Source organism: Leptodactylus fuscus, chromosome 9 (genome assembly GCF_031893055.1).
Source record: "Leptodactylus fuscus isolate aLepFus1 chromosome 9, aLepFus1.hap2, whole genome shotgun sequence".
Taxonomy (NCBI): Eukaryota; Metazoa; Chordata; class Amphibia; order Anura; family Leptodactylidae; genus Leptodactylus; species Leptodactylus fuscus.
Window position 1 is genome coordinate 12097546 of NC_134273.1, and position 15116 is coordinate 12112661.

At 43.8% G+C, this 15116-nt stretch overlaps 1 protein-coding gene across 1 annotated transcript in view; it reads right to left on the reverse strand.

Moving 5' to 3' along the window:
• PIGK (phosphatidylinositol glycan anchor biosynthesis class K) overlaps nt 1-15116 on the reverse strand; it is an 88259-nt gene that overhangs the window by 68835 nt on the left and 4308 nt on the right. Inside the window, exons 3-4 of the mRNA XM_075287800.1 lie at nt 12288-12379; nt 3345-3480 (exon numbers count right to left, since the gene is read on the reverse strand). Coding sequence (XP_075143901.1) covers nt 3345-3480; nt 12288-12379 — 228 coding nt within the window. The remainder of the gene's footprint in view (nt 1-3344; nt 3481-12287; nt 12380-15116) is intronic.

The window sequence follows — 15116 nt, forward strand, 5'->3', positions numbered from 1 at the left end:
AAGGGAAGGTGCGCCATCTTTTACGGAATAGAGCAAACATGGCGGGAGGAAAAAAGTTTTTTTTTCCATTACATTCTTAGGGCTGAAGTTTGGAGTTCTTTTCTTCGACTCTCTCTCTCGACGTGGGAGAGGAGGATTAGCAGAAGAAAGTTCACTAAATCCGATTTGCAGCACGCCGTCACACGTGGATAAGAAGCTTTCTAACAGGATTTGGTGCAATGGAGAGCACAAAGAAAGCACTAAGGGGGGATGAACAACCTGCACTTGTACATTAAGGTCTGGTTCACACAGGGGTTCTGTAGTAAGACCCCATCATGCCGCGGAAATCTTCCTGCCGGCCGCAAAAAGATTTCTTATTCCCATTTACTTCAATAGGAGGTTCGTTGGAATCCATCCAAAGATCAGGCAGGTGGTGACAGTATCCCATTGAATTGAATGGGGGACAGAATTCATGCAGCGAAACCCCCCCGTTATACTGATCTTTTTGGCTTTTTTAGCCCCCCCCCCTCTCCATAACACATTAGGAAACTGCATTAAAGGTCCTCTTACACTTAGGGTAAAGTTAATGCGATCCACAGATTATATCAGAACCGGTCAGGTCTTCTTGGAGTATATGAGGTCTCCTGATCCCCGAAACACAGGCATGCTCTTGGTCAGCCAACTGTGCATGTGTTCTGAATTGGGCAGAGGGGAAGACGCCCCTGCCGGACATGGTAGCTCATAAGCTCTGAGAAAATGAGGGTCGGGCAAATCCTTTTTGTCCTCAGCATCAGTGGTCAGGAAAAAAAGGATTGCCCAACCCTCATGGTCTCAGAGCTCATGAGCCACCATCGGAAATGTCCGGCAGGGGCGTATAAGAAGCTACCTATACATTTCTAGCCTCCTAGAGGAGGAACGGAACAGAGGAACAGCACAATGCAGACGTCAAATATCTAAATATCTGTGCTCTTACTTCTCCTCCCAGTAGTCGTCATAGGGCTCATTCACACTGGTACCAAGGGAGCGGATTATGGCGCGTAATCCACGTCATCATCGGTCCCCTCACAATGGTGGTCTATGTAGACCGCCAGGCTACCATGCTGCCCTTTGTGCAGCCGGCAGCAACCTCCGGAGTCGGCCAATTCATTTGAGCCTGCTCCGGAGGGGGAAGCCGTGACTGTCGTGGCAGGCGGGTTTTGAGCCGAGAGTGACGCGGCTCCCTGTGTCACTCTCGGTGCCAAAATCTGCCCCACCGCCCCTTGTGTGAACTTAGCCATACTCATCTGTGAAATTATCTGCACTTGGCACATGACTGTCACTTTAAGGCCGGGGCCCCACAAACCATAGCATGTTACAGTCCCTGCAAAGTGGATAGGATGCTAGAGACTCAGATCCACACATTGCGGAAAAATACATGCAGCAGACAGTCTTGTATATTACAGCATGTCAATTATATCTACAAAAACACTGGTGGTTTCACTATAGTAATAATGGAAGCAGAAGTCACAATTTTTCTCGCACACTTTTTTTTGCTGCAGCCCACTATGCGAGGCCTTGGCCTAAGGTTATTCTTATTCTTCTGGACCTCTCTGCAGCTTTTGACACTGTTGACCATCATCTCCTCCTCACTATGCTCCGCTCAGTCGGCCTCAATGACACTGCGCTCTCCTGGTTCTCCTCTTATCTCTCAGACCGCACTTTCAGCGTATCATTTGCGGGCTCTGTTTCCTCCCCTCTTTCCCTTGCTGTTGGGGTTCCTCAGGGCTCGGTCCTCGGCCCCCTGCTCTTTTCTCTCTACACAGCCCCCATTGGACAAACCATCGCCAGATTTGGCTTCAGGTACCATCTTTATGCTGACGACACCCAATTATACACATCTTCCCGTGACATCACCCCTGCACTCATACAGAACACCAGTGACTGTCTCTCTGCTGTCTCTAATATCATGTCCTCGCTCTATCTGAAACTAAATCTCTCTAAGACTGAACTACTACTGTTTCCACCATCTAATAGATCTGTCCCTGATATATCCATTGCAGTCTCAGGCCTTACTATAATTCCTAGGCAGCAGGCCCGCTGCCTCAGGGTCATGTTTGACGCAGACCTTTCCTTCACCCCTCATATTGAATCACTCGCACGTTCATGTCACCTCCACCTCAAAAACATCTCCAGAATACACCCTTTCCTTACCAGAGATACACTAAAGACACTTATTGTCTCTCTGATTCATTCTCGCCTTGACTACTGTAATTCCTTACTAATCGGTCTTCCCCTCACTAAACTCTCCCCTCTACAATCTATTCTGAATGCAGCAGCCAGGCTCATCTATCAGGCTAGACGCTACAGCGATGCCTCCGGTCTGTGCCAGTCACTACATTGGCTGCCTATTCATTATAGAATAAAATATAAAGTTATTACTCTCATCCACAAGGCTCTCCATAATGCCGCACCTCCCTACATTTCCTCCCTCGTCTCTGTCTACCGCCCAACCCGTGTTCTCCGCTCACTCAATGACCTAACACTTACATCCTCTATTATCAGAACCTCCCACGCTTGTATACAAGACTTCTCCCGAGCTGCACCACTTCTCTGGAATGCTCTACCCCGGACAATCAGATTAACTCCCAACTTCTACAGTTTCAAACGCAAACTAAAGACGCATTTTTTCAGACAGGCCGATCACAATTCCTGGTGCAAACCCTTCTTGATGCCTTTTCAGCCTAACATATTTGTCCATGCTCTATCCACATGTTAAAGGACACTACTAGTGACGGCCCATAAAGCTTTGTTTGTGTAATGGCTGCAACCTCTATTACAAAATTGTCTGAACACTGTATAAGCAATGCCGCCCCTCCTACCTCTTGTGTCACCCCCTCTACCTCATAGATTGTAAGCTCTTGTGAGCAGGGCCCTCAGTCCCATTGTGTGAAATGACGTTCTTTGTTTTGTATCTGTATCTGAACCCTACAAATTGTACAGCGCTGCGGAATATGTTGGCGCTATATAAATAAAATTTATTATTATTATTATTATAAGGTTGATATGCCTACCAGTCAAACTGTGGCTGGGTCTGTTCAGTCAGCAGATTGAGATGGAGAGCCAATCAGGGCTGTGCTTCAGCGTCCAATCAAAGGCTTAGACAGGGTATATTACTCACTTACTCAGGTGCCTGTGAGTGCATTAGTTTTCAGGCTCTGTGCTCTCAGAAGATTGCACTTGTCATAATAATGCAAATGAAAGAAAATTCTCTTGAGACAATCTACCGTAAGTGGGGAAAGTATTATCTATCATATATACACAATACACACTATCAAAACCCATTTGTAAAAGTCCATTTTCCATTGCAGAACAAACTTGAGCTTTACCTCATAGCCCCTGTAGTCAACTTCCACATTGTCTCCGTAGACATTCAGCTCCATGTTTTTGTGGCTGAACACCGTGCCTGGTTTTGGATTCCTGGAGTTACAGGCCATGTCGTCGGCAAGCATCAGGATGATATGGCTGCAAAAAGAAAGAGGAGATCGCACGTCATACAAAAGATCATCCACTTACAACACACGAGACACATTGGCAAACTGACCTACAGAGACGTAGGTGTCAAAGTGGATCAACAGTGATCATAAGAAGAAAAAACAGTGCACAGTTTCCCATTGCTGCAGATGAGAAGGACCTCTATAGCTTGCCTCCAGTGTAATGGAAGAGGCTTCACTAATGCCATTCCTGGACTTTCCACACAGTGATCTCATAGTTTAGCAGTTCACAGGCTCTAGGATGGGGGAATGAGAAGGAAATCTCATAGTTCATGCCCAGGCCACAAGAAAATGGCCACTTACACAGCAAGCTGGTGTAAGCGGCCATTTTCTTGTGGCCCGGGCATGCAGAATTGGCTCTGCGCAAGGCCTAGAAGATTGAAACCCAGGACGGAAGACGACACAGGGAGAGGCTGTTCCAGAAGAAGATGGAGGCGGCGCTGGAGATTTTTCTCGCAGCATTGTGGACGCCCCCAGTACTGTTTGAGCGCTGGGGCCCGCCCCCAGTGCTGTGAGAGAACTCATTTGCATACAGAAAAAAAACGGGATTTCTACAGAACGGAGTAGACATCTAAAGGTAGGAGAAGAATAGCCTTTCTTAAGGCTACTCCTACGTGTTAGTCAGAAAAAAAGCATATCCAATGATAGGATCCCTTTAATGTAAATGGCCTATCCTTAGTCCCATAATAAGACAATAAGCTCCCCCTAGTGGTGGTCGTAGATAGACGGACAGTTATAGTTTAACCCTGATGGATTTTCGAGTTCTGTAGGAAGGCATCAAGAACAATAAAGAAATATGAAGAAAGTCATTTGGCCCTAGAAATGACATGATATGAAAAGCTGGAGAATCCCTTTAAGCTTTCCAGGCACTGGTCTATGTCAGGAGACACAGGCAGCCATATTGCTCATCTAGTAACTGAGATGATGGTACGTCTCACAACCACTAAACCATGCAAGACACCTACAGAGAGAACAAAGGAAAAGACAAGTCGTAATCTTTCCATCTCACAAAGAACATAATACAGATCCGTCCTCCTTTATCCGCCGGGGGAAAAAAGCAAAGTAATTTTCGGTCGGCTAGAAGAGAGAATTTATTACCAGAGAATACATTTCTATAAGATTCTCGGAACTACAAGCCTTACAATATTTGCTTTCTTAGGTCCTTATTCAGTCGGCCCCACATCAAAGGCTCGGAGGAGAAGTTACAAAGGCGGTTCTTTAATTTTCTAATAACGGTGACTCTTTCAGGTTTCCGTCATCAGGCTGATTAGGCAGGATGGCGGTAATATCGGGGTCCCGAGATCATCTACGAAATGATGGCAGAAAAGCTACATGAGGCCGGGCCGCACGTGACGTAGTGTCTGCAGGGTAACCAGCTGCGGTATACAGGAGCCGTGGAGTGGATTAGATAGAAATAAGTCCCAGTCGCAGCCCCAAGTCTTGCTTTGCAGATTAGTACACAAAGAAGGTCAATTTCTTGCTGCAGATTTGTTGTATACCAGTTGAATTTGGCTGCTTTTTACATTGGGGGGGGGGGTCCGCTAGGAGATGACCACGGTGTAGGTGCAGAAGTGAACCCACTACATGTGGTCTGAGCTGTAAGAGCCTAAACCCATCATAAAAAGTGATCGCGCATCAGTAAGATATGTCACCACTTCACAAAGGAGGTCCGACCTTTGGAACCCCCATGACCCTGAACGGTTTTATCAACTGGTACACGCAGATGAATGGGTCCGGCTGCAGTTCCCTGCGCGCCTAGGTGCCCAGGGCGTGCCGCTATGTGAGTAATTGCTAGTGAAAATAGATTTTGCTGCACACACTGTTTTGTGATCAAAGTCATGCCTTGACACTTATACTGATCCTGCTACCACACTAGATCGCGTCTGATGAAGGTCTAAGGACCGAAACGTCATATCCAATTGATCTAGCCTGTCTTTCTATGCCAATATTTTGCATTGTGTCAAAAGGCGTTAACTATATTGTAAAATAAATCTCTATATTCCTTTGATCACAAAACAGTGTGTGCAGCAAAATCTATTTTCACTAGTATATTTGGGTCGAAGGACCTTTTTTCGCTAGCACCACATATAATTTTAGAGTGTGCGGTACCATTGACTTTTTTGCTGCTATGTGAGTAATTGCTGGCTGGTTAATTTATTTATTGCCTCATTTTTTTTTACTCTCATAGCCTCTGATCTACAACTTAGCATTGTTACAGCAAGGCAAAGAAAAGATTTGCGCTTCTTTTCTTATCCGTCCTCCCCTCTAGACAAATATAAAGTAACTCAGCCTGAAGAGTGGAGAAGAAAATAATTTAAAAAAAGATGCGTTTCCGTAACGTGGGGCCTTGGCCATAAATGGTATTCCATGAAACAGTCCAGAGAGAAGCCAAGTGTGTGTGCAGGCATTGGAGGTATCATTCCTAGCATGTCCTTTCACTATGACAGTCATCAGAAAGCCCTGCAGACCTCCATAAAGCAAACGCTGATCATTAGATCCCTTGTATAGTCCCTCGTGGAGGTGACGCTACAATCAGAGCCGTTCTCATTAGGATAGCTTTATTAGACTTAGAAGCAACGTGCACAAAATATAGAGTGACCGGCTAGGAGCGGGAAACAAGGCGAAGAGACGATCTATACAATCCCTCGTGCTAGAATAGACTGCCCATAATCCTGTTGCTGGGAGACTCGCTATCCTAATTATTATACAATTAAAAAATAATGGTTTGGGTTGCAAAACAGATCTGCGCCCGTGTATGAGGGACTGGTATGGCCAGGGGACGAAAAGGTCTTCAGAACTGGAGTCTCTGAATGATGAATAAAAAGAACTTAGTACACGGCATCTTATCCTTTCATATTTAACAATTCCAGCTGATCCTGAAATTTGCTCGATCGCCGATTGGGATCCGATCTTTGCCGATCCCGATCACTCAACCCTAATCATGATATATACACGAGTAGGGTTGAGCCGATCTTGAGATAACCTCCGACCTTGATCCTGCCAGAAAAGATCGGGATCGGAATTCCAATTACAATCGTGAAATTTACCCGATCCCAATCGCTCAACCCTAGACTTGACTCATCCATATATTACAAGGACATCCATTCATTGAATGGTCATATTGTAATACTAAGTTTCCCCTCTAGTGGCCGCTGCAGGGTAAACACTTGGCTGGTTGTGACTTTCATGGCAAAATCAGTTTTTGGTGTTGTGTCAGATGTAAAACTCTTTATAGGGATTTTCCAGTGGTCATAAAGATAGGTCATCATTTGTAGTAGTCACTTTAGGGTAAGGTCACACGTGTCAGATCGGCTGCGGACATCAATCGCACAAGGAAAAAAAAACTGTGGAAAACGGATGGTTTTTGATGCGACTGGCCCCAGCTTTTGACCTTTGCAAGGCTGTGAGTTCTGAACAATCACTCGAATGAAACTAAGCTGTGAACAGTCATAGCGTCATAGGCTTCAAACAGCTGATCAGCAGGGGTCCCAGGTGTCGGACACCACTGATCTTCAATGTATGACCTATCCTAAGCATAGGGGCCCGCTCCGCTCTACAGAAGTGGGCACCAAGTAGGATATACTATATATAACATACATCATTGACTTTCAAGGCCTTGAGCGATCACGTAAGGGCTAGTTCACACAGAGGCAAAGAGGCTGATTTTGACAGCGGATTTCGCTTCAAAATCCGTCCCTTTACAATCGTGGTCCGTGTAGACTGCTAGCAGAAAAAAAAGAAGCGACATGACCTTTCTTCAGACGTTTTCTGCCTCTGGAAAGCAATAGAAGTGAATGGGAGGCAAAAAACGCGCTTTTTTTTTTTGCAAAAAACCGTGCGGAAAAAAAAGCGACACTTTTTTTCGGACCATTCATTTTATGGGAGGGGAAAATAGCCTGGCATTTTTTTTAAAAAAACTGTTTTTACAAAAAAAAAAAAAAAAAAAAAGCTAAAAAAAAGCTCCTAAAACCTCCGCAAGGTCCAAAAAAAGCTAATTAGGAAGCTTTTCTTTTTTTTCAGGATCAAAATAAGTGACACGTAATTTACGTGTGAACTAGCCCTAACAGTAAGTCGTGATCACAGCACGTAACATACAGCTAAAATATCTGCTCTAACCCTCTCCCAATTACCATCTCTATTCACAAGAGGATGAAACCTGTGACAGACACCTGTACAGGAACGAAACGTTCTCCTGTATTTCTCCTTGGTTTGTTCTTAAAATACCTCAAGTAAAAGCGGCGGCAAGTCAGCACTCCGGTGAGATCCCGCCGCCCCGCTCCCGGCTCTCGCTTTTGCTAATGACTTCATCTAGAGGCGGATGGAGAGCCCTGTATCTGCGCTCAGAGCGGGCGGGGGATTTTCAGAGGTATTTGATCAGATACATGATAGACGTTAGCAATGAAAACACTGTAAGTACATATGTAAAAGGCGTCCTCCGGAGGAAGCTGCGAGATTATGAGTCACCTCTTAAGTGAATTCTCGGGGGGAACAGGAGCAGATTCTTTTTATCTGTTGATAGGCGGATAATAAAAGAGCGAGGGGACGTACTGTACTTTCTGCTCCAAAAACTATTCTGCGGCAATACAAAGACTAAAGGAAGTTTCTGACATCTGTGTGAAGGAGAGGACTTAAGACATGCCATGATGTATTTGTTCTGACAACCATTTATCTCCTCACAGCGCCGAACGTTCAGCTAAACGTAGAGACAAAGACTCCAGGTGACATAACAGTAGGGATCGGGGTCTGACCTGTGACCTGGGGTCCGACCTGTGACTTGGGGTCTGACCTGTGACCTGGGGTTCTTTACACCAAAATGCATTCATTATTAGTCTAGGTTAACAATGGAGACCCAAATGGCGGAGAGCCGGATCACGGGTTCAGCAGCTACACACAGATTAATGGTCAATGGGGTCCGCAGTCTAAAAACTGAAACCGGTGGTGAGAAGAGGCCGACGTACGTGTAGGACTTTTCTACCTGCCAATTTTCAGCAGTTTCGGCAACAGAGTCTACAACAGAGAATGTGACCCCAGCCATATGCAGGGCCACAACACGGTATACAACAGGTCATGGCCTGACTGACTTAGTCTCCCCAGCAAACCCTTAGAGACTGCTGGGCGTTGCAGTTTCACAACAATTACATTAAGGCTAAGGCCCCACTGGGCAGAAACGGAGGGAAAAAAAAAACAGCGTAAAAAACCGTAGAGAAAACGCTGCATTTTCCTGACGCGGAAAAAAACGCGCATGTACATGCGTTTTTCAGTTTTGTGCTGCGGAAATTCATATGAGTTTTCTGCTGAGTTTTTCATTGCGTTTTTGCCAGAATTTCTCATGTGCAATAATTGAAAGGCCATGTTGAAAATCCTAAAGATTTATGGTTCTTTGCTGTTTAGGCCGGGGCCCCACGGGCCAGAAACGCTGCAATTTGGCCCCGGTGAAAAAAAAAATTGCAGCGTTTTGCAGTACTTGCAAAGTGGATAGGATTCATGCGAATCCCATGCCCACTTTGCGGAAAAATCGCAGCGCGGACACGCTGTGATTTCCAAATCGTCGCGGTTTTGAAAATTGCAGCATGTAAATTATATCTACAAAAACGCCGGCGGCTTCCCCATAGATATAATTGTAACAGAAAGTCTGCGGAGGAAAACTCTGTGAACTTTCTGTTTAAAGCGCTGCGGGAAGAAATGCGATGTGTTCACGCCGCGGTTGCTTCTGCAGCACTTTAGCGCCCGTGGGGCCTTAGCCGTAACTAAGGAAAACAGTGAGTTTTTGTCTGCGGATTTTGATGCTTTTTCGCGGCATTTCTGCAGAGTTTCCGCAACACCTTTATCATGCTGCGTTTTTGCTGCGGTTTTCACACTCTCCATAGACATCTATGGAGGGAAAATTCAGCGTTTCCACAACTATAATTGACATGCTGCGTTTTTTTCAAAATTGCGAACGTTGCTGAAAAACGCAGCTTTTCTGCAGCGGGGCCTTGGCCTAAGGCTGATGCCCCACAGTGCGGAAACGCAGCTTCTTTTGTTGCAGATTTTGTTGCGTTTTTTTGAGCCAAACTAAGGAGTGGATTGAGCAGTAGGGAGAAGTATAAGAACTTCCTATATATTCTACATTCCCTCTGTAGCCATTTTTGGCTTTGGCTCAAAAAACTGCAACAAAATCTGCAACAAAAGAAGCTGCGTTTCCGCACCGTGGGGCCTCAGCCTTGGATTTCTATATTGATGATAGGTCATTAAAGGGACTGTCCAGGATTTAAAAAAAAAAAAAAAAGTTATATTGGACAATCTCTGTAATACGTGACTGATGGAAGTCCAAGACTACGGGGCATACTGTGGGCTCTTTGCTGTGTGGATAACATGACAGTCATCAGTCACATGGTGCAGTAGCTCAGTCCAATTCAAGTGAATGGGATGCTATGCAATACCAAGCACAGCCACTATGAAATGTACGGCGCTGTGGCCTCTTCCATCGACTCATCTGTAGGGTCCCGGGTGTCAGACCCCTGTACGCACAATACAGCAGCAAACATGCAGCACTTAAGACTCATTGTGACCAGAGATTTAGTGAATAGTATTCGAAATTCTAGTTTCGAATACCTCGCTCCCATAGGAATGAATGAGATGTCCGGGATTTTTTTTTGCACATACTCAGAGAGCAGAAACAAACAAACAAAAAAAAAAGACTATAAAAGTGTGTCTGGGTTTTTTTGTTTGTTTTTAATTGATCCATTAAATGGATCAGTTAAAAAAACCGGACACATTAAGGGTCAGTTCACACGTGAAAACCGCCTAGCTTATTTGTGCGAGGTAAAAAACCTCGAGGAGTTTTTTTGACGCTGTTTTTTGCATTCCGCGCGGTTTTTGACGAGGTTTTTGACGCGGTTTTCGCTAGCGGTTTTCGCTAGGTTTTTTTTTTCCTATATGTGCTATAGAAACTGCAGGCGAAAACCGCGCGGTTTTTTGCAAAAAACCGCGCGGTTTTGTGTGCAAAAAACCGCGCGGTTTTTTACCGCGCGGTTTTCGCCTCCCATTCACTTCTATGCAATTCTTCAGGCGTTTTCCGCCTGAAGAAAGGTCATGTCGCTTCTTCAGGCGGAAAACGCTAGGAGGAAAAAAAAAGCTAGTGGTCTACATAGACCACCATGTTAAAGGAGAGGTTTTTGAAGCGAATTCCGCTGTCAAAAACCTCCCCTTTGCCCACGTGTGAACTAGCCCTAACATCAGTTAGCGTCTGTTAATGTCTGTTGCGATAGGCGTCCGTTTTTTTATTAACGGACACCTTCATAACTTTATTCAACGGTAGTGTGAACCCAGCCTAAGTAATAATTCATCACATTACCAGGTAGAAATAACCCACGAGATGGGAATAAAATTTATTTTGCGCCTAAGAGATTTGCACAATGCGGCAGTGCTGCACAGGTTACATAGCCCATCACAGAAACTGGCAAAGAAATCGTAGATTTGGCAAATGCAACACCCGTACAACACTTAGGTCTCAAGAACACAACCGTCTGCACTGTAAGTGTGGTGGTCATGTTTTTCACGGCTAGCACGCCGGCCTATTCATTGCTATACACATGATCATGTATTTTCACGGTTTGAGTAGGGGGCGATGAGCAAAACTCACGACAGGTCCTATTCCTGTCTATTCCGCGCGGAAGCCCAGGCGGCTCAGGGATGATATCAAACACAGTCCATGTCATGTGCACGTTGCCTTACCTTTCCATACTTTTTGCTCCCAACCATTACATTATATTACAACTAGGGTACAAGGCAAAAAAAAAAGTCACATTTTTTCTGCAAAGAAATCACGACTAATTCTGTGAGACCTTTGCCACCCCCTGATGGTGTGCAGGGGATGGGGAGAAAAAAATGGCATAAAAGACGCCCTGTAGGTGCACGGCACTGCGGAGGGTGCACCCAGAAATCTGTCCCATACAGTGACTGCTGTATATAAATGGAAATTGTTATTCGGCATGCTATATTCCCAATCATTATAGGCAGAATATCTGTGCACACAGTCCCATAGAAAGAACCCTTTAAGGAAAACTCCTTTAACAGAACGCAAGATATCCATACCACTATGGCTCTGTGCACACAATGAAGGTTTTTCCTGGTTTTCTCTCAGCTATAACCTACTCCAGTTGTTATCAGTAAAGGCACAAAGAGGAGAAGGCTGAAAATGAACGGACGGAAGGATTTTTCATTTAGTTTTATTAGAAGGTAATAAAGTATCCAGCGCCAGATGATGGAGTGAAGACTGAAATGAGGACAGACAAGAGTCCACATGACGGCGGGGTCAGTGGATTCAAGAAAACCAGAAGACTGAGGTACAGCGAGGGGGGGAAAATCTCAGAAATGACCCAAAGGTAACACTATAAGGGCTAGTTCACACAGGGGCAAGGAGATAGATTTTGACAGCGGATTTCGCCTCAAAATCCGCCTCCATACAATGATGGTCTATGGAGACCACTAACGTTCTTTTTCCACTAGCTTGCCAAGCCACAGCTTCCGCCTGGCGGCAGCAACCTCCAAAGTTGCCCCATTCCGCTGAGCCGACTCCGGAGGGGGAAGCCACGACCGCGACGGTTGTGGCAGGCAGGTTTTGAGCCAAGAGTGACGCAGCTGCCGCATTACTCTCGATGCCAAAATTCGCGCCACATGTGAACGAGCCATAATAAAGACAACCGCACATCAATCCATCCTAATCTTATATACAATACCCCTATGTGTATAGCTGGTACGTATACTACAGGCCGACACAGGAGAGGGCGCTCTCACCTATCAGGAATCCCAAGTCTTTTCACACTTCTGTATACGGAGAGAGTATTCGCCACATGTCGGTAATTGAACCAAAATCGAGAGGTGCAAACCTTAAAAAGAACAGAATAGCGATGGTTAGTAAATGACCTAATGGAACAGATATAGAATACTTTATTAGGAACACACACATTTTATAATATATAAATCTATCTAGTATCTATCTATCTATCTATCTCCTATCTATCTATCTATCTATCTATCTATCTATCTATCTATCTATCTATCTATCTCCTATCTATCTATCTCCTCTATCTATCTATCTCCTATCTATCTCCTATCTATCTATCTCCTATCTATCTATCTATCTATCTATCTATCTATCTATCTATCTATCTCCTATCTATCTCCTATCTATCTCCTATCTATCTATCTATCTATCTATCTATCTATCTCCTATCTATCTATCTATCTATCTATCTATCTATCTATCTATCTCCTATCTATCTATCTCCTATCTATCTCCTATCTATCTATCTCCTATCTATCTATCTATCTATCTATCTATCTATCTATCTATCTATCTCCTATCTATCTATCTATCTATCTATCTCCTATCTATCTATCTATCTATCTATCTCCTATCTATCTATCTATCTATCTCCTATCTATCTATCTATCTATCTATCTATTTATCTCCTATCTATCTATCTATCTCCTATCTATCTATCTATCTATCTATTTATCTCCTATCTATCTATCTATCTATCTATCTATCTATCTATCTCCTATCTATCTCATATCTATCTATCTCCTATCTATCTATCTATCTCCTATCTATCTATCTATCTCTCTATCTATTTATCTCCTATCTATCTATCTATCTATCTCCTATCTATCTATCTATCTATCTCCTATCTATCTATCTCCTATCTATCTATCTATCTATCTATCTCCTATCTATCTATCTATCTATCTCCTATCTATCTATCTATCTATCTATCTCCTATCTATCTATCTATCTATCTATCTATCTCCTATCTATCTATCTATCTATCTATCTCCTATCTATCTATCTATCTATCTATCTATCTATCTCCTATCTATCTATCTATCTCCTATCTATCTCATATCTATCTATCTATCTATCTATCTCCTATCTATCTCATATCTATCTATCTATCTCCTATCTATCTATCTATCTATCTATCTCCTATCTATCTATCTATCTATCTATCTCCTATCTATCTATCTATCTATCTATCTATCTATCTATCTCCTATCTATCTATCTCCTATCTATCATCTATCTATCTATCTATCTATCTATCTATCTATCTATCTATCTCCTATCTATCTCATATCTATCTATCTATCTATCTATCTATCTATCTATCTATCTCCTATCTATCTCATATCTATCTATCTATCTATCTATCTATCTATCTATCTAGGTCTGACTGCAGAGAGATCAACCAATCTTCTTTTACCCCCGCAATTGTAGATACCACAACGGGAATAGCGCCCGGGCCCCTTGGGGACACAGACACACTCTCTCTGCCGACGGCTGTTCTTTATCCCACACTGATGTTACCAAAGAATTAGACTTCCCACGAGTGTTTGTTGCTGTCTAAAGGTCCTACAGTAACCTATAGTAACATATCAAACACGTATGTCGGACTATATAACAGATCGACTATTATTCTAGTACTGACTAGATATGAAATAGTTCTCATCTTAGTGACAACTCCCTGTAATGTGACATCCATGGTGTCACTAGGGCATATTAATAGAGCTGCAGACACCCGAGGGAGGCCAGGGAACCATATAGGATGCCCAAACCAATGGTCCAGGCAGAAATGTTCATTGTCCAGCCAAGTCCAGGGTGATAGTCGCAAGTTACTTAATACATTTCTGAACGTTTTCTAAAGTTCATCCTCAAAATTTCAAAATGACAGTAACAACAGGTTATTCTAAAAATAAAGCACAACCGCCCCGCGACTTGTCACATCTAGTCCATGGGTATAAGGAATGGATATCTGAGGAAGTGACTTAGAATAAGACTCCACAAAGCTTCTAATATAGGACATTTACAGCACACAACAGCCATACATCCCATAATCCTCCTCCATGTCAGATGACCGGCTGCCCAGAGACACAGTTAACGTTACAAAAATATGGAGGGTGTAAATTGGACTTAAAAGGGTTGTCCAGACCAAATGCCACAAACATGGTTGCTTCCTCCATAATACAACGTCTGTTATTGTGTCTCTGATCCTCCGACTGGAATGGGGCTCAGAAGCAATACCACATATAACTTACAAAAGGTGTGGCCCATTTTTATAAGTAAGATGTCATGTTTTTCTGATACCACAATGTTCATAAGGTCACGGACTCTTTGTTCTAAGAATTGCTGGAGGTCCTAAAGATTGGAAACCAACAATTAAAGAATAATGGCCTAGGCTCAAGACGTGTCAGTGTCTGGGGTATAAACCTGTACCTGAATCTATTACAATAATTACATAGTAATAACAATTCCTTGTTAAGAATCATTTAATATTAATATCATTAAAGGATTGTCTCAGCCAGGCTAGAGATCAGCAGTTACAGCTAGGGGAAGCAATGGCGGCCGGCCATACACTGCCGCCGCTCTGCACTGGTTAACAGAGGAGGAACCCAAGTTAGTGGCCCATATACTTTAAAGAGGACCTTTTATGGTTTGGGGCACAGGCTGGCACAGGCTAGCAGTCCCGGTACCATAGCTCTTCACAGTCAGAAGGGCATTTCTGACAGTCAGTCAGAGACGTCCTTCTTCACAGCAGCGCCTATCGCGCTGTACAGTGTGAGCGGG